This window comes from Pseudophryne corroboree, chromosome 11, assembly GCF_028390025.1.
Source record: "Pseudophryne corroboree isolate aPseCor3 chromosome 11, aPseCor3.hap2, whole genome shotgun sequence".
NCBI classification, from domain to species: domain Eukaryota; kingdom Metazoa; phylum Chordata; class Amphibia; order Anura; family Myobatrachidae; genus Pseudophryne; species Pseudophryne corroboree.
In genome coordinates this window covers 268,932,731-268,956,110 of record NC_086454.1, presented here as the reverse complement: position 1 = coordinate 268,956,110, position 23,380 = coordinate 268,932,731, and the positions used below count along the sequence as shown (strand labels likewise).

Genomic DNA, 23,380 nt, shown 5'->3' with positions numbered 1-23,380 from the left:
TAGTAGACTGATATCTCTGGTTCTGGGCATAGTAGAGACAAGCTGTCAGTGTCCACCGAAAGGGGAGAGTCCCAGCTTTTGGAGTATACCCTCAGAAAAACTCTTAAGTTAGACAGAACCTGAGATATCTGGCTGGGAAGAGCAATTAACAGGTTTGGATGGGGACCACTGCTTAGAAGTTGGCTAACTCAGGTTCCCCAGGGACGATTTTAAAAAATCTGGTACCCCTGGAAAAGGGGACTCTCAGCTATCAGCCTAGGGCCCTTAGACTCCTGGGGCCCTTGGGCAAGAGCCCACTGAGCCCATACAAAAAGATGACCCAGTGTCTGATTGGCTCCAAATTTATTCTGCAGCAGTACAACGACCTCATACATCCAGCCAATGTAAATAAGAACTATCTTCAGCTTAAAGAAGAACAAGGAATCCTGGAAGTGATGATATGGCCCCCACAGAGCCCTGATCTCAACATGATCGTGTGTGTCTGGGATTACATGAAGAGACAGAAGAATTTGGGCAAGCCTACATCCACAGAAGATCTGTGTTAGTTCACCAAGTTGTTTGGAAACACCTCCCTGCCGAGTTTCTTCAAAAACTGTGTGCAAGTGTACCTAGAAGAATTGATGCTGTCTTGAAGGCAAAGGGTGGCCACACCAAATATTGATTTTGTTTAGATTTCTCTTCTGTTCATTCAATTTGCATTTTGTTAATTGATAAAAATAAACTATTAACACTTCTATTTTTGAAAGCATTCTTACTTTTACATACCTGCCAAAAACTTTTCCAACGGCACTATATATATATACTAGGTGACTCATCGCGCCCTACGGGCGCTCTTCACACCGTCGCAAAGGGGCTACGCCCCTTAACCCCTGCACACATTTCTGGCATTGAATAGTTGTATTATATGGAGTATTACGTGCATTTCTAGTTTTGGTTAGTGGTTAAATATTGCAGGACAAAAGGGCGTCCGATGGGGATAGGAGCGTTGCCCCTTTGCGATGGGGAGTGGGGGCTGCGGATGGGGGAGGGGGTACGGAGGCGCTGCGGGTGGGGCAAGGGCAGGTGCGGAGCTGTTGCGGATGGGGGAGGGGTCCCGGAGGCACTGCGAGTGGGGAAGGGGCAGGCACGCGGGTGGAGTAGGGAGTCAACAGGAGCCGCGGTGGGGGAGGGGCATGTGAGGGGGTGCGGGGGATGGGGGCCGTAGGCATTGTGGGTGGTGGAGAGGTAGGTGCGGGGGTGGCGCCGGTGAAGTAGGGGGTCCGGAGGCCCAGCGGGTGGGGGAGGGTTGGGTGCTGTGGTTTTTACATGCAGACATCGGCACACTCCCCTCCCCCCCAAAAAGACAAAACAATCCTTTGTGACAACCACCCCACCCCCACTTCCAAATAGTGTGAAGTACAGCCTTTGCCTCCCTCACCACAGCTCACAGCCGTGGACAGTACCCTGGCCAACCCCAAGACAATGCTGCCATGGTGACACACTAACCTACCCCCTGCTAGATCCCAGCGCTGCCTGTCTGAAGCCCTCTCTGCCCCCCAAACTACTGCAGTAAATAGCAAAGCCCCCCCCCCCCCCCAGCTGCAGACAGCACACTCCAGCCCTCACCCCACTACATGCTGCCCTCGGGACACACTACTCTACTCTCTGGCAGCAGGTGGCACATTCTCCGGGGCCCAGCCATGGACAGCTCACTTTAGAGAAACTTTCTCCGCATCTCCTGTAAGCTGCAGCCGCTCAAGTGGGAGGCGTACACAGTCAGTGTAATGGCAGGCGCCGAGGGGAGAGCGGTCCCGGGAAGCTGCAGCCGCCGGGTGAGTGAGCGGGTGGAGGGAGCACTGTGACAGCCGTCGGACGTCCGCCGAGGGAAGAGCGGGTCCCGGGAAGCTGCAGCCGCTGGGTGAGCGAGCGGGTGGAGGGGCACTGTGACAGCCGCACAGCCATCGGACGGGCGCCAAGGGGAGAGCGGGTCCTGGGAAGTTGCAGCCGCCCGGTGTGTAAGCGGTGGAGGGGTGGGGGAGTCCGGTGGAGTGTGTGTGGGTGGCCCGGGACGGTCGCCCCTGCTATAATCCATCTCTGCCCGGCTATCCTTAGACGATCTGATTGCATTTAGGGGTTTGGCCAGATCTGTGACTCTGACTCCGCCCAGCGTTACGGCCAGGCACAGAGTCACAGATTTGGCCTAATATATAGGAGATTTATATATATAAAGCCATATATATATATATAAAGCCATATATATATTCACATAAGGTCTATACTTGTACATACATATAGACCTTGTATGCATATTTGAAGAAATGCCATACATTTGGAATATTATAAAGTACTTTTTAATAAAGTGGGGCCTTTAATTTTAGATACAGATTTATGTGTCTTCTGCAGCTTTCTAGAGAGGTTAAGATTCAAGAAGTATGTCCATTGATTTAATCTCATGTCATGGTGTGTTTGTATAATACTCTGTTGGACCTTAATGAGCAGTTGCAGCCAGTCTGTTGCCTTAGACTAGCTAATATTGTAATCTGCGGCTGGGGAATGTGAGTGGAGGGCACACACACCGATTTGCATGAAAACACCATCTTACCTTTTCACTTCTTGCACATAATCTGCATTTCGGTCGAAGAGATGACTAAGGGAGTTCTTGATTGCCTCGTGTTTGAAGGCAGAGGCAGTTCCAAACACTGTAACATTGGGAACCGTTGAGCAGAGCTGTGCCACCGCTTGCCCCTGAAAACATCACATATTACACTTAGGGTATGTCGGGTAGAAATCACAGGACATATGTAACTGTCACCTGTCCAAATGGGGAGTTATAAAAGGACTCAGGGACTACTGTGTATTCAGAGATAAATGCTGACTGATAAGCGGTGGGATTTTTTACAGGTGAAACATGGCTAGTTTCTATGGCCCTCATTCCGAGTTGATCGCTCGGTATTTTTCATCGCATCGCAATGAAAATCCGCTTAGTACGCATGCGCAATGTTCGCACTGCGACTGCGCCAAGTAACTTTGCTATGTAGAAAGTAATTTTACTCACGGCTTTTTCATCGCTCCGGCGCTCGTAATGTGATTGACAGGAAATGGGTGTTACTGGGCGGAAACACGGCGTTTCAGGGGCGTGTGGCTGAAAACGCTACCGTTTCCGGAAAAAACGCAGGAGTGGCCGGAGAAACGGTGGGAGTGCCTGGGCGAACGCTGGGTGTGTTTGTGACGTCAACCAGGAACGACAAGCACTGAACTGATCGCACAGGCAGAGTAAGTCTGAAGCTACTCTGAAACTGCTAAGTAGTTAGTAATCGCAATATTGCGAATACATCGGTCGCAATTTTAAGAAGCTAAGATTCACTCCCAGTAGGCGGCGGCTTAGCGTGTGTAACTCTGCTAAATTCGCCTTGCGACCGATCAACTCGGAATGAGGGCCAATGTTTCCAATGCTCCGCGCCCCCGGCTAAGCCGAGATGTGCCCCCGGCAAGCAATCCTCCATCAGTAGATAAAAAAAAAATGCCACCACTACCCACTGCAAAATGACATCCCCATTATCCACGGCAAAACCTAAAAGTGTTCCATAAAGCCAGACGTCTTTGTGCATTACAGGAGAACATGGCGTAGACACAGCTGGAGGCAAATATTTAGCACTTAGGGTGTAACGAGGAAGCACAGCTGTGTTGTAGCCTGTCTTTCTCACATTACAGATGGGAAAATTCATAACTGAGCAAAAAAGAAAGTACACCATAAAAGGATTGCATTAAAAGCGGTAATACAAATACTAATTTGTCCCAGTAATACTTAATTTGTTTTTTCATTCTCCATAAATTGACTTATTATCAATATCCTTCATCAAACTGTTGTTAAGAATTCTTTGAGGATGGGCTTACATTCCATTGTTAATGTCTATGTTTTTTCTACCAGTTTTTACCAGTTTTTAAGAAAATGCAATAAAACGAGATATACTGAAGTAGTCGTCGCCGTAACACATAGTGCTGCTTTTTCTGCAGCTTGTGGTGCTAAAATGCAGATAAAATTGTGATTTCTTTTTAACAATAAACATAATTGAAATTCCCCACTGTACTGTTCTGCCCTATGCCACATGATTCCTCTCTGTGGTGTGGCACGGCTGTGATGTGAGGCAGCTGTATCAGGAAGCAAATTATATTCTTGCAGTATACAGTATTATCATTTATTTATATAGCGCCATCAACCAGGCTGCACTGAGCAGAGAATATTCACACGTCCCTGCCCCATTGGAGTTCACAGTCTAAATTCAGTGACACACACGCACACAAAAACCATGTGTATATACTCGTATATGGGATGATAACGGGATCCCGACAGGTGGGATGCTGGCAATCAAAATACCGTCAGCAGCATTCCGAAGCTCAGGATCCCGACACCAAGGTGGAAAGAACAGTAGCCCTAATCCCCAACCCCCCTAACCCTGCTTACCCGCAGCCTGAACCTAACCCTAACCCCACCCCGCCACACCCACAACCTAACCCTAATTGGTGGTACCTGTGCATGGCAGTCTGGGTTGTTTAGACAACATATGGCTGGCCGTCTCGGCTATCTAGACAACATATGGATGGCAGTCTCGGTTACCTAGAAAACATATGGATGGCAGACTTGGCTATCTAGATAACATATTGCTGGCAGTCTGGGTGGTCTAGACAACATACGGCTAGCAGTCAACATATGGATGGCAGTCTCGGCTATCAAGACAACATATGGCTGGCAGTCTCGGCTATCAAGACAACATATGGCTGGCAGTCTCGGCTATCAAGACAACATATGGCTGGCAGTCTCGGCTATCAAGACAACATATGGCTGGCAGTTTGGATTATTTGTAGAACATAGGGCTGGCAGTCTAGCTGTCTAAACAACATATGGATGGCAGTCTGGGCAAATCTGGGCTACATAGGCTATAGCTGGTAGCTGGGGTATATTTAATTATATTTTTTAATAAACTCCATTAATCCCACTAGTAAAAGCAGGGTATCACCATGCCAAGGACCATACCTCAGCCGGCTCTCCAACATTTTGTAACTGTAGGCAGGAGATCAGAGAGGGGGAAGCAGAAGCAGTTACAAATAACCTGGCCTCGGGCCTCTGTAGGTGACAGGAGTGCAGGGCTGGCATAACCACCCCACCCCCCCACACACACACTCCCCGCACGTGATGCCATGATCACCATGTGCACTATAGTAATATACACCAGGTCAAGGCATAGCCAGTGGCCACACACTCAGGTACCCAGGCCCGCCCCATGTCTTTGAGGCCATGACTAAAGGCACTGAATGGCTGTAAGCACAAATAGACATTACATTGTAGCCGTCCAATCATCTCACCACCATTGAATAACCACTTTTTTTTTTTTTCATATCTCCAAGCTGTTAGGTAAAAGGTCATGTATACTGGTGACAGTACAGAATATCACTACAGCCAATACCCTGACAGTGCTTCCAGACGGAGGAGGGTTGTTTACCAAGAAAAGACTGTACCCAACGCATTTTACAATTTGTAATTTCAATCAATTCAATCATTTCAATTAAAACATTTTTGAAAAAACAGGTGATTGCTTCACGTTACAATTCCCAGGTGACATTTTTAGTGCCCGCAGAATTTAGGACAGGTGTAGGATCGTCAGTCTTCAATTGCACAATTACAATGCGCAGCTTTAGTTCCAAGGCTGCCGGATGAGAAGATGGAACACGCAGGTGATGGAAAACAATGCTAGTTAAAAGCAGAGACAAACCATGTACTTTCTCCTAGCTCCGGCAGAGAGATAGAAGCACTTCTCAAAGCCTCCTTACATCATTATGTGCTATGTACGTAATGAGAGCTCGCATAGAACTCCTTTATATTTTGTCTAGTATTCGTGTTTCTGAACACTGCAGGCCTTTGATGTAAAATAATGTGGGTGCTTGTCAGGAAGCAATTTTATGTGTGTACAGGTGGATTCACTTCCAATAGGCTTGGAAAATGCTTGGAGATAACCCTGTGTGTGCAAAGTCTAATGTGTGTGCGGGCGTCTGCTGGGGATGATGCTCACTGATGTTACTGGACATGCTATAACATAATGCTCATTGGAGGCTCATCTATTACTGAAAAACGTCAGAACAGTAATAGGACAGTCTTTATTTCATGTGTCACCTCGTCTATTACAGTGTTTTTATACTACAATAGTATTTGCATGCCAGTTATTTTGCTTTCCAGTATACAGAGCACTGGAATAGTGAAAAGTACTGGCTTGTTCTCAGCAACCTCTGAATGTGTCTGCAATGGGATAAAAGCTACACTACAGACGCCCAATGACACCGTAAATGGTCCATAAAGCCACATTCACTGGACTTGAAGCTCATTTAAAATATAATTTAACAATTTAGCAAAGCAACAGAAATTAATATTCAACAATGTATGCTCCGATGTACCGAAAGATCTCACTCAGAAGGGGCAACACTTCCCAATGCAATTGTATGGAAATAGACAACACTGTATTGTGCTGTTGTGCTGCACATCTACAATTTGGTACTCTTGTTAAATGACACACAAGCCAGTCACACGCTGCACGATAATTGTGCATACCAGCCAACCAAACGACTGGTTTCAGCGATTATCATTCAGTGTATAGACCTGCATGATAATTGTTTACAGTCTAAAAACAGATGGAAAACATGGCCTGCATCGTTTGGTTTTGTTATCAGTCCTGTCCAATCCACTCCACCTTTGTTCAGTCAGCTTCATGCTGTGAATGGAGATTGCCCTGGTTATCGTTGCTTTTGCAACTTGTCTAAAGCGCTCATCCGTGTAATGAAGAAAAGTATACATATCAATTAGCAATACTTTTTATGTGATTATGTGTATTTGTGCATGACCTATTTCCTCTGTCAACACTGCTAACAAAGGAATCAAAGTGCTTGACTAGTCTTAGAGCAAATGCATATAAATGAATGTAAAGAAATTTGATGCTCTCCATGCAATGAAATATGATGCTCAGTGTAACTTGTTTACATATAATGTAAAATGCATAAAGCTGCATTAAGCTTAAGCGCTGTGCTCGCCATCATTACCCAACATCCGCAGCAAATACGTAGCCTCTTTACATCTTATTATGTGTTCCACGGATTTAAAAGAATGAAAATATGTTCTGCAGAATTAAGATCTGCACATTGCTCTCAGGCACATTTGTTGGTAATTGCTTGCTAGTTAGGCTGTATTCTTACCGCGCATGCTAATCGTTTTAGTTCCAACTGAATGTACAGCAGCAGTAGCGAAGCCAATTCTGCTGATAAGTATATTATAAAATAAGCTTTTTCTTATCGTATACTGGCAGGTATAGTGGAATGGGTGAACAAACACTTTAGGGTGGTATCCAATTAGCCCCGATGCCATTTTGGGCAAGCAAAATGGCTGGATATCGTGATTAATGACTGATGGTCATTATCACGGAATCCAATTGGAGGTCATTTTGATCGGCCCAAATTGGACCCACATGGGATCCCATGTGTTATTGCGGCTCCAGCAGGCCAGTTATTGCGGTTTATGCTTATGCCCGATAAGTGCCGGCATTGGGGGGAGTAGCGCGCCGCATCGGGGCTAACTGGATAGCCCCCAGCGATGCAATTGCCCACGGGGTTATTGGATAACCCCCCTTAGTCTTAAATATTGTTACATTATTATTTATGGATTACAATGGCACTTTGTACTTGCCAATGTTGGAAAACAATTTCCAATTTAGAATTTGCTGTTGGACAGGTGAGTCTGTATGGGCTTTGGGCCTGATTCTGAATTGGAAGCAAAGCATAAAAAAGTCACTCTGCCCCTGGGCAAACTATGTTGCACTGCAAGGGGAGCAAATGCATTTATTTACTTGTTTTACATGCAGGGTAAATACTGGCTTATTTTGCATGTAGTCCACAAGTGCTGGACAGCTTTATTTTTATACTGCAATTTAGGTCTGGTTTTGGACACGCCTCTCTCACATATAAATCTCTCTGCACATTTTGGGCCTTGCCTGAGTCAGACGGAGACGCTGAAGCGTCTTTGTGTATATCTTTTGCCAGTATCACTTCTGCAACTATATGCAAATGGGGCCACAAGCCCTGGTGTACAGCCATGCTTCTGAACCTATGTGCAAGGACTGACAGATTGTTACCACAACCACTGATTGTACCATTGAAACTTGAGGTGCAGAATCTCCACCATCAACTCCCCCCCTGCCCCAAATGTTTTTTGAACAATTAAAAGTCTGAGTTCGCAACTACTTCAGTGGCATTGTAAACCCTTTAAATCTACCCCACCTGCAGTGCACCATGGCCCTTTGGGGGCATATTGAATTGTGGGCGTAATTTAAAAAACTCTGCTGGGTTTTCCTGCAACCACAAGATTTTTCCTGTTCACCCGCCAGGGAGAAAAACAGTCGCTGTCATTTCTATAGGAATTACCTCATCTTATTTTTTGCAGCCCGCCAGCGAGCGGTGTCATATACTCTAACAGACGTGGACTATACACTGAGGTTATTAATAAATGATTATTTATACGGGAATTACTGTGTGTTCAGAGTGGTATAAATAGATACACCCACACTATAAAGTCAGTGAAGTAGGACACAGAAATTGGCATTGAAATACACTGTGAAGTGGGTTTGATGACATTTAATTAAACAGTGAACATTTATTTCCATCAGGGTCTAATCTAATACAGCCTGGTACTAATATGTAATATTTCCATGAACCTTGCAGGGGCTAGTTTAGGAATATTACATTTGCTTCATCATGCACCCATTCCGAACACCTGATACTAGTATTCAACGGAGGGTGTAAACTGTCAAATAATAATATTCAATAAAGACAATTTATAGTGGATACAGGACTTTAATTCACTCACACTGGGTTCAGTATCATCATTGCAGACCCTGGATCCATCATGCCTTCAAAACGGGGGCGGCACTCAGTGGTTTTGAAGAACGGTGCCGGGCGCCGCCTACAAATGGCACGGCATGTCAATCATGCTGCGGCTGATAGGGGGCTGCGAGCAATATCGCAAGACCAGTTCTGCAAATGCACAGAACAGGTCTTGTGCCTGAACAGACTCCCAAACATCGTATTTGTATGTAAACCATCGGGTTTTGCATACAAATATGAGTTCGGCCAATTGGCATTTTATTATTTTACTGGCCTATAGTAAAGATATTTAAAAAAATAAGATTTTACTTACCGATAAATCTATTTCTCGTAGTCCGTAGTGGATGCTGGGGACTCCATCAGGACCATGGGGAATAGCGGCTCCGCAGGAGACAGGGCACAAAAGTAAAAGCTTTAGGATCAGGTGGTGTGCACTGGCTCCTCCCCCTATGACCCTCCTCCAAGCCTCAGTTAGGATACTGTGCCCGGACGAGCGTACACAATAAGGAAGGATTTTGAATCCCGGGTAAGACTCCTACCAGCCACACCAATCACACTGTACAACCTGTGATCTGAACCCAGTTAACAGCATGATAACAGCGGAGCCTCTGAAAAGATGGCTCACAACAATAATAACCCGATTTTTGTAACAATAACTATGTACAAGTATTGCAGACAATCCGCACTTGGGATGGGCGCCCAGCATCCACTACGGACTACGAGAAATAGATTTATCGGTAAGTAAAATCTTATTTTCTCTGACGTCCTAGTGGATGCTGGGGACTCCGTCAGGACCATGGGGATTATACCAAAGCTCCCAAACGGGCGGGAGAGTGCGGATGACTCTGCAGCACCGAATGAGAGAACTCCAGGTCCTCTTTAGCCAGGGTATCAAATTTGTAGAATTTTACAAACGTGTTCTCCCCCGACCACGTAGCTGCTCGGCAGAGTTGTAATGCCGAGACCCCTCGGGCAGCCGCCCAGGATGAGCCCACCTTCCTTGTGGAATGGGCCTTGACAGATTTAGGCTGTGGCAGGCCTGCCACAGAATGTGCAAGTTGAAATGTGCTACAAATCCAACGAGCAATCGTCTGCTTAGAAGCAAGAGCACCCAGTTTGTTGGGTGCATACAGGATAACAGCGAGTCAGTTTTCCTGACTCCAGCCGTCCTGGAAACCTATATTTTCAGGGCCCTGACAACATCTAGCAACTTGGAGTCCTCCAAGTCCCTAGTAGCCGCAGGTACCACAATAAGCTGGTTCAGGTGAAACGCTGACACCACCTTAGGAAGAAACTGGGGACGAGTCCGCAGTTCTGCCCTGTCCGAATGGACAATCAGATATGGCTTTTGTGAGACAAAGCCGCCAATTCTGACACTCGCCTGGCCGAGGCCAGGGCCAACAGCATGGTCACTTTCCATGTGAGATATTTCAAATCCACAGATTTGAGCGGTTTAAAATGTGATTTGAGGAATCCCAGAACTACGTTGAGATCCCACAGTGTCACTGGAGGCACAAAAAGGGGGTTGTATATGCAATACTCCCTTGACAAACTTCTGGACTTCAGGAACTGAAGCCAATTCTTTCTGGAAGAAAATTTACAGGGCCGAAATTTGAACCTTAATGGACCCCAATTTGAGGCCCATAGACACTCCTGTTTGCAGGAAATGCAGGAATCGACCGAGTTGAAATTTCTTCGTGGGGCCTTCCTGGCCTCACACCACGCAACATATTTTTGCCACATGTGGTGATAATGTTTTGCGGTCACCTCCTTCCTGGCTTTGACCAGGGTAGGAATGACCTCTTCCGGAATGCCTTTTTCCCTTAGGATCTGGCGTTCCACCGCCATGCCGTCAAACGCAGCCGCGGTAAGTCTTGGAACAGACCTGGTACTTGCTGAAGCAAGTCCCTTCTTAGCGGCAGAGGCCATGAGTCCTCTGTGAGCATTTCTTGAAGTTCCGGGTGCCACGTCCTTCTTGGCCAATCCGGAGCCACGAGTATAGTTCTTACTCCTCTATGTCTTATAATTCTCAGTACCTTGGTTATGAGAAGCAGAGGAGGGAACACATACACCGACTGGTACACCCACAGTGTTACCAGAACGTCCACAGATATTGCTTGAGGGTCTCTTGACCTGGCGCAATACCTGTCCAGTTTTTTGTTCAGGCGGGACGCCATCATGTCCACCTTTGGTCTTTCCCAACGGTTCACAATCATGTGGAACACTTCCCGATGAAGTCCCCACTCTCCCGGGTGGAGGTCGTGCCTGCTGAGGAAGTCTGCTTCCCAGTTGTCCACTCCCGGAATGAACACTGCTGACAGTGCTATCACATGATTTTTCGCCCAGCGAAGAATCCTTGCAGTTTCTGCCATTGCCCTCCTGCTTCTTGTGCCGCCCTGTCTGTTTACGTGGGCGACTGCCGTGATGTTGTCCCACTGGATCAATACCGGCTGACCTTGAAGCAGAGGTCTTGCTAAGCTTAGAACATTGTAAATTGCCCTTAGCTCCAGTATATTTATGTGGAGAGAAGTCTCCAGACTTGATCACACTCCCTGGAAATTTTTTCCCTGTGTGACTGCTCCCCAGCCTCTCAGGCTGGCATCCGTGGTCACCAGGACCCAGTCCTGAATGCCGAGTCTGCGGCCCTTTAGTAGATGAGCACTCTGCAGCCACCGCAGAAGAAACACCCTTGTCCTTGGAGACAGGGTTATCCGCTGATGCATCTGAAGATGCGATCCGGACCATTTTTCCAGCAGATCCCACTGAAAAGTTCTTGCGTGAAATCTACCGAATGGAATCGCTTCGTAAGAAGCCACCATTTTTCCCAGGACCCTTGTGCAATGATGCACTGACACTTTTCCTGGTTTTAGGAGGTTCCTGACTAGCTCGGATAACTCCCTGGCTTTCTTCTCCGGGAGAAACACCTTTTTCTGGACTGTGTCCAGAATCATCCCTAGGAACAGCGGACGTGTCGTCGGAAACAGCTGCGGTTTTGGAATATTTAGAATCCACCCGTGCTGTCGTAGAACTACTTGAGATAGTGCTACTCCGACCTCCAACTGTTCTCTGGACCTTGCCCCTATCAGGAGATCGTCCATTTTCTTTGAAGAAGAATCATCATTTCGGCCATTACCTTGGTAAGGACCCGGGGTGCCGTGGACAATCCAACCGGCAGCGTCTGAAACTGATAGTGACAGTTCTGTACCACGAACCTGAGGTACCCTTGGTGAGAAGGGCAAATTGGGACATGGAGGTAAGCATCCCTGATGTCCCGGGACACCATATAGTCCCCTTCTTCCTGGTTCGCTATCACTGCTCTGAGTGACTCCATCTTGATTTGAACCTTTGTATGTAAGTGTTCAACTATTTCAGATTTAGAATAGGTCTCACCGAGCCGTCTGGCTTCAGTACCACAATATAGTGTGGAAAAATACCCCTTTCCTTGTTGTAGGAGGGGTACTTTGATTATCAACTGCTGGGAATACAGCTTGTGAATTGTTTCCACTACTGCCTCCCTGTCGGAGGGAGACGTTGGTAAAGCAGACTTCAGGAACCTGCGAGGGGGAGACGTCTCGAATTTCCAATCTGTACCCCTGGGATACTACTTGTAGGATCCAGGGGTCCACTTGCGAGTGAGCCCCCTGCGTGCTGAAACTCTTGAGACGACCCCCCCCACCGCACCTGAGTCCGCTTGTACGGCCCCAGCGTCATGCTGAGGACTTGGCAGAAGCGGTGGAGGGCTTCTGTTTCTGGGAATGTTCCCTTTCCTCTATCCCATGGCAGATATGACTGGCCTTTTGCCCGCTTGCCCTTATGGGGACGAAAGGACTGAGGCTGAAAAGACGTTGTCTTTTTCTCCTTTATACGGCAATACTTCCATGTGCCGTTTGGAATCTGCATCACCTGACCACTGTCGTGTCCATAAACAACTTCTGGCAGATATGGACATCGCACTTACTCTTGATGCCAGAGTGCAAATATCCCTCTGTGCATCTCGCATATATAGAAATGCATCCTTTAAATGCTCTATAGTCAATAAAATACTGTCCCTGTCAAGGGTATCAATATTTTCAGTCAGGGAATCCGACCAAGCCACCCCAGCGCTGCACATCCAGGCTGAGGCGATCGCTGGTCGCAGTATAACACCAGTATGTGTGTATATACATTTTAGGATATTTTCCAGCCTCTTATCAGCTGGCTCCTTGAGGGCGGCCCTATCTGGAGACGGTAACGCCACTTGTTTTGATAAGCGTGTGAGCGCCTTATCCACCCTAAGGGGTGTTTCCCAACGCGCCCTAACTTCTGGCGGGAAAGGGTATACCGCCAATAATTTTCTATCGGGGTAAACCCACGCATCATCACACACTTCATTTAATTTATCTGATTCAGGAAAAACTACAGGTAGTTTTTTCACACTCCACATAATACCCTTTTTTGTGGTACTTGTAGTATCAGAAATATGTAACACCTCCTTCATTGCCCTTAACAAGTAACGTGTGGCCCTAAAGGAAAATACGTTTGTTTCTTCACCGTCGACACTGGAGTCAGTGTCCGTGTCTGTGTCGACCGACTGAGGTAAAAGGACGTTTTAACGCCCCTGACGGTGTTTGAGACGCCTGGACAGGTACTAATTGGTTTGCCGGCCGTCTCATGTCGTCAACCGACCTTGCAGCGTGTTGACATTATCACGTAATTCCTTAAATAAGCCATCCATTCCGGTGTCGACTCCCTAGAGAGTGACATCACCATTACAGGCAATTGCTCCGCCTCCTCACCAACATCGTCCTCATACATGTCGACACACACGTACCGACACACAGCACACACACAGGGAATGCTCTGATAGAGGACAGGACCCCACTAGCCCTTTGGGGAGACAGAGGGAGAGTTTGCCAGCACACACCAAAAACGCTATAATTATACAGGGACAACCTTTATATAAGTGTTTTTCCCTTATAGCATTTTAATATATATAGTCATATCGCCAAATAAGTGCCCCCCCCTCTCTGTTTTAACCCTGTTTCTGTAGTGCAGTGCAGGGGAGAGCCTGGGAGCCTTCCCACCAGCATTTATGTGAGGGAAAATGGCGCTGTGTGCTGAGGAGAATAGGCCCCGCCCCCTTTTCGGCGGGCTTCTTCTCCCGTTTTTCTGAGACCTGGCAGGGGTTAAATACATCCATATAGCCCCCAGGGGCTATATGTGATGTATTTTTAGCCAGAATAAGGTACTATCATTGCTGCCCAGGGCGCCCCCCCCAGCGCCCTGCACCCTCAGTGACCGCTGCTATGAAGTGTGCTGACAACAATGGCGCACAGCTGCAGTGCTGTGCGCTACCTTATGAAGACTGAAAAGTCTTCTGCCGCCGGTTTCTGGACCTCTTCACTTTTCGGCATCTGCAAGGGGGTCGGCGGCGCGGCTCCGGGACGAACCCCAGGGTGAGACCTGTGTTCCGACTCCCTCTGGAGCTAATGGTGTCCAGTAGCCTAAGAAGCCAATCCATCCTGCACGCAGGTGAGTTCACTTCTCTCCCCTAAGTCCCTCGATGCAGTGAGCCTGTTGCCAGCAGGACTCACTGAAAATAAAAAACCTAAGAAAACTTTTACTCTAAGCAGCTCTTTAGGAGAGCCACCTAGATTGCACCCTTCTCGGCCGGGCACAAAAATCTAACTGAGGCTTGGAGGAGGGTCATAGGGGGAGGAGCCAGTGCACACCACCTGATCCTAAAGCTTTTACTTTTGTGCCCTGTCTCCTGCGGAGCCGCTATTCCCCATGGTCCTGACGGAGTCCCCAGCATCCACTAGGACGTCAGAGAAATAAAATAAGAATTTACTTACCGATAATTCTATTTCTCATAGTCCGTAGTGGATGCTGGGGACTCCGAAAGGACCATGGGAAATAGCGGCTCCGCAGGAGACTGGGCACAAAAGTAAAAGCTTTAGGACTACCTGGTGTGCACTGGCTCCTCCCCCTATGACCCTCCTCCAAGCCTCAGTTAGGATACTGTGCCCGGACGAGCGTACACAATAAGGAAGGATTTTGAATCCCGGGTAAGACTCATACCAGCCACACCAATCACACCGTACAACTTGTGATCTGAACCCAGTTAACAGCATGATAACAGAGGAGCCTCTGAAAAGATGGCTCACAACAATAATAACCCGATTTTTGTAACAATAACTATGTACAAGTATTGCAGACAATCCGCACTTGGGATGGGCGCCCAGCATCCACTACGAACTATGAGAAATAGAATTATCGGTAAGTAAATTCTTATTTTCTCTGACGTCCTAGTGGATGCTGGGGACTCCGAAAGGACCATGGGGATTATACCAAAGCTCCCAAACGGGCGGGAGAGTGCGGATGACTCTGCAGCACCGAATGAGAGAACTCCAGGTCCTCCTCAGCCAGGGTATCAAATTTGTAGAATTTAGCAAACGTATTTGCCCCTGACCAAGTAGCTGCTCGGCAAAGTTGTAAAGCCGAGACCCCTCGGGCAGCCGCCCAAGATGAGCCCACTTTTCGTGTGGAATGGGCTTTTACAGATTTTGGCTGTGGCAGGCCTGCCACAGAATGTGCAAGCTGAATTGTACTACAAATCCAACGAGCAATAGTCTGCTTAGAAGCAGGAGCACCCAGCTTGTTGGGTGCATACAGGATAAACAGCGAGTCAGATTTTCTGACTCCAGCCGTCCTGGAAACATATATTTTCAGGGCCCTGACTACGTCCAGCAACTTGGAATCCTCCAAGTCCCTAGTAGCCGCAGGTACCACAATAGGCTGGTTTAAGTGAAACGCTGAAACCACCTTAGGGAGAAATTGGGGACGAGTCCTCAATTCTGCCCTGTCCGTATGAAAAATTAGGTAAGGGCTTTTATAGGATAAAGCCGCCAATTCTGAGACACGCCTGGCTGAAGCCAGGGCTAACAGCATTACCACTTTCCATGTGAGATATTTTAAGTCCACAGTGGTGAGTGGTTCAAACCAATGTGATTTTAGGAACCCCAAAACTACATTGAGATCCCAAGGTGCCACTGGAGGCACAAAAGGAGGCTGTATATGCAGTACCCCCTTGACGAACGTCTGAACTTCAGGAACTGAAGCTAGTTCTTTTTGGAAGAATATCGACAGGGCCGAAATTTGAACCTTAATGGACCCTAATTTTAGGCCCATAGACAGTCCTGTTTGCAGGAAATGCAGGAAACGACCCAGTTGAAATTCCTCTGTAGGGGCCTTCCTGGCCTCACACCACGCAACATATTTACACCAAATACGGTGATAATGTTGCACAGTTACATCCTTCCTGGCTTTGATCAGGGTAGGGATGACTTCATCCGGAATGCCTTTTTCCTTCAGGATCCGGCGTTCAACCGCCATGCCGTCAAACGCAGCCGCGGTAAGTCTTGGAACAGACAGGGTCCCTGCTGGAGCAGGTCCTTTCTTAGAGGTAGAGGCCACGGGTCTTCCGTGAGCATCTCTTGAAGTTCCGGGTACCAAGTCCTTCTTGGCCAATCCGGAGCCACGAGTATAGTCCTTACTCCTCTCCTTCTTATGATTCTCAGTACCTTGGGTATGAGAGGCAGAGGAGGGAACACATACACTGACTGGTACACCCACGGTGTTACCAGAGCGTCCACAGCTATTGCCTGAGGGTCCCTTGACCTGGCGCAATATCTGTCCAGTTTTTTGTTGAGGCGGGACGCCATCATGTCCACCTTTGGTTTTTCCCAACGGTTCACAATCATGTGGAAGACTTCTGGGTGAAGTCCCCACTCTCCCGGGTGGAGGTCGTGTCTGCTGAGGAAGTCTGCTTCCCAGTTGTCCACTCCCGGAATGAACACTGCTGACAGTGCTATCACATGATTTTCCGCCCAGCGAAGAATCCTTGCAACTTCCGTCATTGCCCTCCTGCTTCTTATGCCGCCCTGTCTGTTTACGTGGGCGACTGCCGTGATGTTGTCCGACTGGATCAACACCGGCTGACCCTGAAGCAGAGGCCTTGCCTGACTTAGGGCATTGTAAATGGCCCTTAGTTCCAGGATATTTATGTGAAGTGACGTTTCCATGCTTGACCACAAGCCCTGGAAAAATTTTTCCTGTGTGACTGCTCCCCAGCCTCTCAGGCTGGCATCCGTGGTCACCAGGACCCAGTCCTGAATGCCGAATCTGCGGCCCTCTAGAAGATGAGCACTCTGTAACCACCACAGGAGAGACACCCTTGTCCTTGGAGACAGGGTTATCCGCTGATGCATTTGAAGATGCGATCCGGACCATTTGTCCAGCAGATCCCACTGAAAAGTTCTTGCGTGGAATCTGCCGAATGGAATCGCTTCGTAAGAAGCCACCATTTTTCCCAGGACCCTTGTGCATTGATGCACTGACACTTGGCCTGGTTTTAGGAGGTTCCTGACTAGCTCGGATAACTCCCTGGCTTTCTCCTCCGGGAGAAACACCTTTTTCTGGACTGTGTCCAGAATCATCCCTAGGAACAGCAGACGTGTCGTCGGAATCAGCTGCGATTTTGGAATATTTAGAATCCACCCGTGCTGTCGTAGTACTACTTGAGATAGTGCTACTCCGACCTCTAACTGTTCTCTGGACCTTGCCCTTATCAGGAGATCGTCCTCTGTACCACAAACCTGAGGTACCCTTGGTGAGAAGGGCAAATTGGGACATGGAGGTAAGCATCCTTGATGTCCAGAGACACCATATAGTCCCCTTCTTCCAGGTTCGCTATCACTGCTCTGAGTGACTCCATCTTGAATTTGAACCTTTGTATGTAAGTGTTCAAGGATTTCAGATTTAAAATAGGTCTCACCGAGCCGTCCGGCTTCGGTACCACAAACAGCGTGGAATAATACCCCTTTCCCTGTTGTAGGAGGGGTACCTTGATTATCACCTGCTGGGAATACAGCTTGTGAATGGCTTCCAATACCGCCTCCCTGTCGGAGGGAGACGTTGGTAAAGCAGACTTCAGGAACCGGCGAGGGGGAGACGTCTCGAATTCCAATTTGTACCCCTGAGATACTACCTGCAGGTTCCAGGGGTCCACTTGCGAGTGAGGCCACTGCGCACTGAAATTCTTGAGACGGGCCCCCACCTTGCCTGAGTCCGCTTGTAAGGCCCCAGCGTCATGCTGAGGACTTGGCAGAAGCGGGGGAGGGCTTCTGTTCCTGGGAAGAGGCTGCCTGCTGCAGTCTTTTTCCCCTTCCTCTGCCCCGGGGCAGATATGAGTGGCCTTTTGCCCGCTTGCCCTTATGGGGACGCAAGGACTGAGCCTGAAAAGACGGTGTCTTTTTCTGCTGAGAGGTGACCTGGGGTAAAAAGGTGGATTTCCCAGCCGTTGCCGTGGCCACCAGGTCCGATAGACCGACCCCAAATAACTCCTCCCCTTTATACGGCAATACTTCCATATGCCGTTTGGAATCCGCATCACCTGACCACTGTCGCGTCCATAACCCTCTTCTGGCAGAAATGGACAGCGCACTTACTCTTGATGCCAGAGTGCAAATATCCCTCTGTGCATCTCGCATATATAGAAATGCATCCTTTAAATGCTCTATAGTCAATAATATACTGTCCCTGTCCAGGGTATCAATATTTTCAGTCAGGGAATCCGACCAAGCCACCCCAGCACTGCACATCCAGGCTGAGGCGATTGCTGGTCGCAGTATAATACCAGTATGTGTGTATATACTCTTTAGGATATTTTCCAGCTTCCTATCAGCTGGCTCCTTGAGGGCGGCCGTATCAGGAGACGGTAACGCCACTTGTTTTGATAAGCGTGTGAGCGCCTTATCTACCCTAGGGGGTGTTTCCCAACGCGCCCTAACCTCTGGCGGGAAAGGGTATAATGCCAATAATTTTTTAGAAATTAGCAGTTTTTTATCGGGGGAAACCCACGCTTAATCACACACCTCATTTAATTCATCTGATTCAGGAAAAACTACGGGTAGTTTTTTCACACCCCACATAATACCCTTTTTTGTGGTACTTGTAGTATCAGAAATGTTCAAAACCTCCTTCATTGCCGTGATCATGTTACGTGTGGCCCTACTGGAAAATACGTTTGTTTCCTCACCGTCGACACTGGAGTCAGTGTCCGTGTCTGGGTCTGTGTCGACCATCTGAGGTAACGGGTGCTTTAGAGCCACTGACGGTGTTTGAGACGCCTGTACAGGTAATAACTGATTTGCCGGCTGTCTCATGTCGTCAACATTATTTTGTAAAGTGCTGACACTATCACGTAATTCCTTCCATAAGACCATCCAGTCAGGTGTCGACTCCCTAGGGGGTGACATCACTATTACAGGCAATTGCTCCGCCTCCATACCATTTTCCTCCTCATACATGTCGACACAACGTACCGACACACAGCACACACACAGGGAATGCTCTGATAGAGGACAGGACCCCACTAGCCCTTTGGGGAGACAGAGGGAGAGTTTGCCAGCACACACCAGAGCGCTATATATATACAGGGATAACCTTATATAAGTGTTTTTCCCTTATATAGCTGCTATATAGATTTATCTGCCAAATTAGTGCCCCCCCTCTCTTGTTTTACCCTGTTTCTGTAGTGCAGGACTGCAGGGGAGAGTCAGGGAGCTTCCCTCCAGCGGAGCTGTGAGGAAAAATGGCGCCAGTGTGCTGAGGAGATAGGCTCCGCCCCCTTCTCGGCGGCCTTTCTCCCGCTTTTTTAAGGAAAAATTGGCAGGGGTTAAATACATCCATATAGCCCAGGAGCTATATGTGATGTATTTTTTGCCATATAAGGTGTTTTTATTGCGTCTCAGGGCGCCCCCCCCCCAGCGCCCTGCACCCTCAGTGACCGGAGTGTGAAGTGTGCTGAGAGCAATGGCGCACAGCTGCGGTGCTGTGCGCTACCTTATTGAAGACAGGACGTCTTCTGCCGCCGATTTTCCGGACCTCTTCAGTCTTCTGGCTCTGTAAGGGGGCCGGCGGCGCGGCTCTGGGACCCATCCATGGCTGGGCCTGTGATCGTCCCTCTGGAGCTAATGTCCAGTAGCCTAAGAAGCCCAATCCACTCTGCACGCAGGTGAGTTCGCTTCTTCTCCCCTTAGTCCCTCGGTGCAGTGAACCTGTTGCCAGCAGGATTCACTTAAAATAAAAAAACCTATACTTAAACTTTTTTACTAAGCAGCTCAGGAGAGCCACCTAGTGAGCACCCTTCTCGTTCGGGCACAAAAATCTAACTGAGGCTTGGAGGAGGGTCATAGGGGGAGGAGCCAGTGCACACCAGGTAGTCCTAAAGCTTTTACTTTTGTGCCCAGTCTCCTGCGGAGCCGCTATTCCCCATGGTCCTTTCGGAGTCCCCAGCATCCACTAGGACGTCAGAGAAATAGGATTTTAATTACCTAGCGGTAAATCCTTTTCTCGTAGTCCGTAGAGGATGCTGGGGTCCATATTAGTATCATGGGGTATAGATGGGTCCATTAGGAGCTACTGGCACTTTAAGAGTTTGAGAGAGTGGGCTGGCTCCTCCCTCTATGCCCCTCCTACCAGACTCAGTCTAGAAACTGTGGCCGAGGAGACGGACTTCTTCGAGAATAGGATTTTACACAGATAGTGGGGAGATTCACACCTGCTCACACAAGGCAAACTAAGCTAACTAGCTTGAAATTCAGCAACGGCTGAAACATTACTAAACCAAGAAACCAGGCAGTACTTAACTAAGAACAAAGTAATACTGAACCAAAGAACCACCGCAGGATAACGAAGCGCTGGGCGGGCGCCCAGCATCCTCTACGGACTACGAGAAAAGGATTTACCGGTAGGTAATTCAAATCCTATTTTCTCTTACGTCCTAGAGGATGCTGGGGTCCATATTAGTACCATGGGGATGTACCAAAGCTCCAAAAACGGGAGCAAGAGCGCGGAAGCGCCTGCAGAACTGATTGACCAAACTTTAGGTCCTCAGCGGCCAAAGTATCGAACTTGTAGAACTTAGCAAACGTGTTCGACCCCGACCAAGTTGCCGCTCGGCAAAGTTGTATAGCCGAGGCACCCCTGGCAGCTGCCCAGGAAGAACACACCTTACGAGTAGAGTGAGCCTTAACAGATTTTGGACACGGCAAGCCTGCCGTAGAATACGCATGCTGGATAGTGAACCTGATCCAGCGAGAGATTGTCTGCTTAAAAGCAGGACACCCATTTTTCTTGGGATCATACAGGAAAAACATAGAGTCCGATTTTCTGTGACGAGCTGTCCTCTTTGCATAGATCTTCAGAGCCCTTACGACATCCAAGGACTTTGAAGTAACTGAGGAGTCAGTAGCAACTGGCACCACAATAGGTTGGTTGATATGAAAAGCCAACACAACCTTTGGAAGGAACTGCTGACGCGTCCGGGCATCAACTCTATCTTCATGGAAGATCAAGTAGGGGCTTTTACAAGACAAAGCCCCTAACTCCGACACACATCTAGCAGAAGCTAAGGCAAACAGAGTGACAGCCTTCCATGTGAGAAAATAAGAATTTACTTACCGATAATTCTATTTCTCGGAGTCCGTAGTGGATGCTGGGGTTCCTGAAAGGACCATGGGGAATAGCGGCTCCGCAGGAGACAGGGCACAAAAAGTAAAGCTTTAGGATCAGGTGGTGTGCACTGGCTCCTCCCCCTATGACCCTCCTCCAAGCCAGTTAGACACTGTGCCCGGACGAGCGTACATAATAAGGAAGGATTTTGAATCCCGGGTAAGACTCATACCAGCCACACCAATCACACTGTACAACCTGTGATCTGAACCCAGTTAACAGTATGATAACAGCGGAGCCTCTGAAAAGATGGCTCACAACAATAATAACCCGATTTTTGTAACTATGTACAAGTATTGCAGATAATCCGCACTTGGGATGGGCGCCCAGCATCCACTACGGACTCCGAGAAATAGAATTATCGGTAAGTAAATTCTTATTTTCTCTATCGTCCTAGTGGATGCTGGGGTTCCTGAAAGGACCATGGGGATAATACCAAAGCTCCCAAACGGGCGGGAGAGTGCGGATGACTCTGCAGCACCGAATGAGAGAACTCCAGGTCCTCCTTAGTAAGGGTATCAAATTTGTAGGATTTTACAAACGTGTTTGCCCCTGACTAAATAACCGCTCGGCAAAGTTGTAAAAGCCGAGACCCCTCGGGCAGCCGCCCAAGATGAGCCCACCTTCCTTGTGGAATGGGCATTTACATATTTTGGCTGTGGCAGGCCTGCCACAGAATGTGCAAGCTGAATTGTATTACACATCCAACTAGCAATAGTCTGCTTAGAAGCAAAAGCACCCAGTTTGTTGGGTGCATACAGGATAACAGCAAGTCAGTTTTCCTGACTCCAGCCGTCCTGGAACATATTTTCAGGGCCCTGACAACATCTAGCAACTTGGAGTCCTCCAAGTCCCTAGTAGGTGCAAGGCACCACAATAAGCTGGTTCAGGTGAAACACTGACACCACCTTAGGGAGAGAACTGGGGACGAGTCCGCAGCTCTGCCCTGTCCGAATGGACAAACAGATATGGGCTTTTTTGAGAAAAAACCACCAATTTGACACTCGCCTGGTCCAGGCCAGGGCCAAGATCATGGTCACTTTTCATGTGAGATGCTTCAAATCCACAGATTTGACTGGTTTTAAACCAATGTGATTTGAGGAATCCCAGAACTACGTTGAGATCCCACAGTGCCACTGGAGGCACAAAAGGGGGTTGTATATGCAATACTCCCTTGACAAACTTCTGGACTTCAGGAACTGAAGCCAATTCTTTCTGGAAGAAAATCGACAGGGCCGAAATTTGAACCTTAATGGACCCCAATTTGAGGCCCATAGACACTCCTGTTTGCAGGAAATGCAGGAAACGACCGAGTTGAAATTTCTTTGTGGGGCCTTCCTGGCCTCACACCACGCAACATATTTTCGCCACATGTGGTGATAATGTTGTGCGGTCACCTCCTTTCTGGCTTTGACCAGGGTAGGAATGACCTCTTCCGGAATGCCTTTTTCCCTTAGGATCCGGCGTTCCACCGCCATGCCGACAAACGCAGCTGCGGTAAGTCTTGGAACAGACATGGTACTTGCTGAAGCAAGTCCCTTCTTAGCGGCAGAGGCCATAAAACCTCTGTAAGCATCTCTTGAAGTTCCGGGTACCAAGTCCTTCTTGGCCAATCCGGAGCCATGAGTATAGTTCTTACTCCTCTCCGTCTTATAATTCTCAGCACCTTAGGTATGAGAAGCAGAGGAGGGAACACATACACCGACTGGTACACCCACGGTGTTACCAGAACGTCCACAGCTATTGCCTGAGGGTCTCTTGGCCTGGCGCAATACCTGTCCCGTTTTTTGTTCAGACGGGACGCCATCATGTCCACCTTTGGTATTTCCCAACGGTTTACAATCATGTGGAAAAAAAAACTTCCCGATGAAGTTTCCACTCTCCCGGGTGGAGGTCGTGCCTGCTGAGAAAGTCTGCTTCCCAGTTTCCA

At 48.2% G+C, this 23,380-nt stretch overlaps 1 protein-coding gene and 1 long non-coding RNA gene across 4 annotated transcripts in view; one reads left to right on the top strand and one right to left on the bottom strand.

The window, feature by feature from the left end:
- VAT1L (vesicle amine transport 1 like) overlaps window positions 1-23,380 on the bottom strand; it is a 213,214-nt gene that overhangs the window by 41,687 nt on the left and 148,147 nt on the right. For all 3 annotated transcript variants that reach the window (XM_063945386.1, XM_063945385.1, XM_063945387.1), the window contains exon 4: window positions 2,582-2,724. In XM_063945386.1, coding sequence (XP_063801456.1) covers window positions 2,582-2,724 — 143 coding nt within the window. The remainder of the gene's footprint in view (window positions 1-2,581; window positions 2,725-23,380) is intronic.
- LOC134969436 (uncharacterized) overlaps window positions 1-23,380 on the top strand; it is a 102,787-nt gene that overhangs the window by 28,189 nt on the left and 51,218 nt on the right. The window lies entirely within an intron of this gene.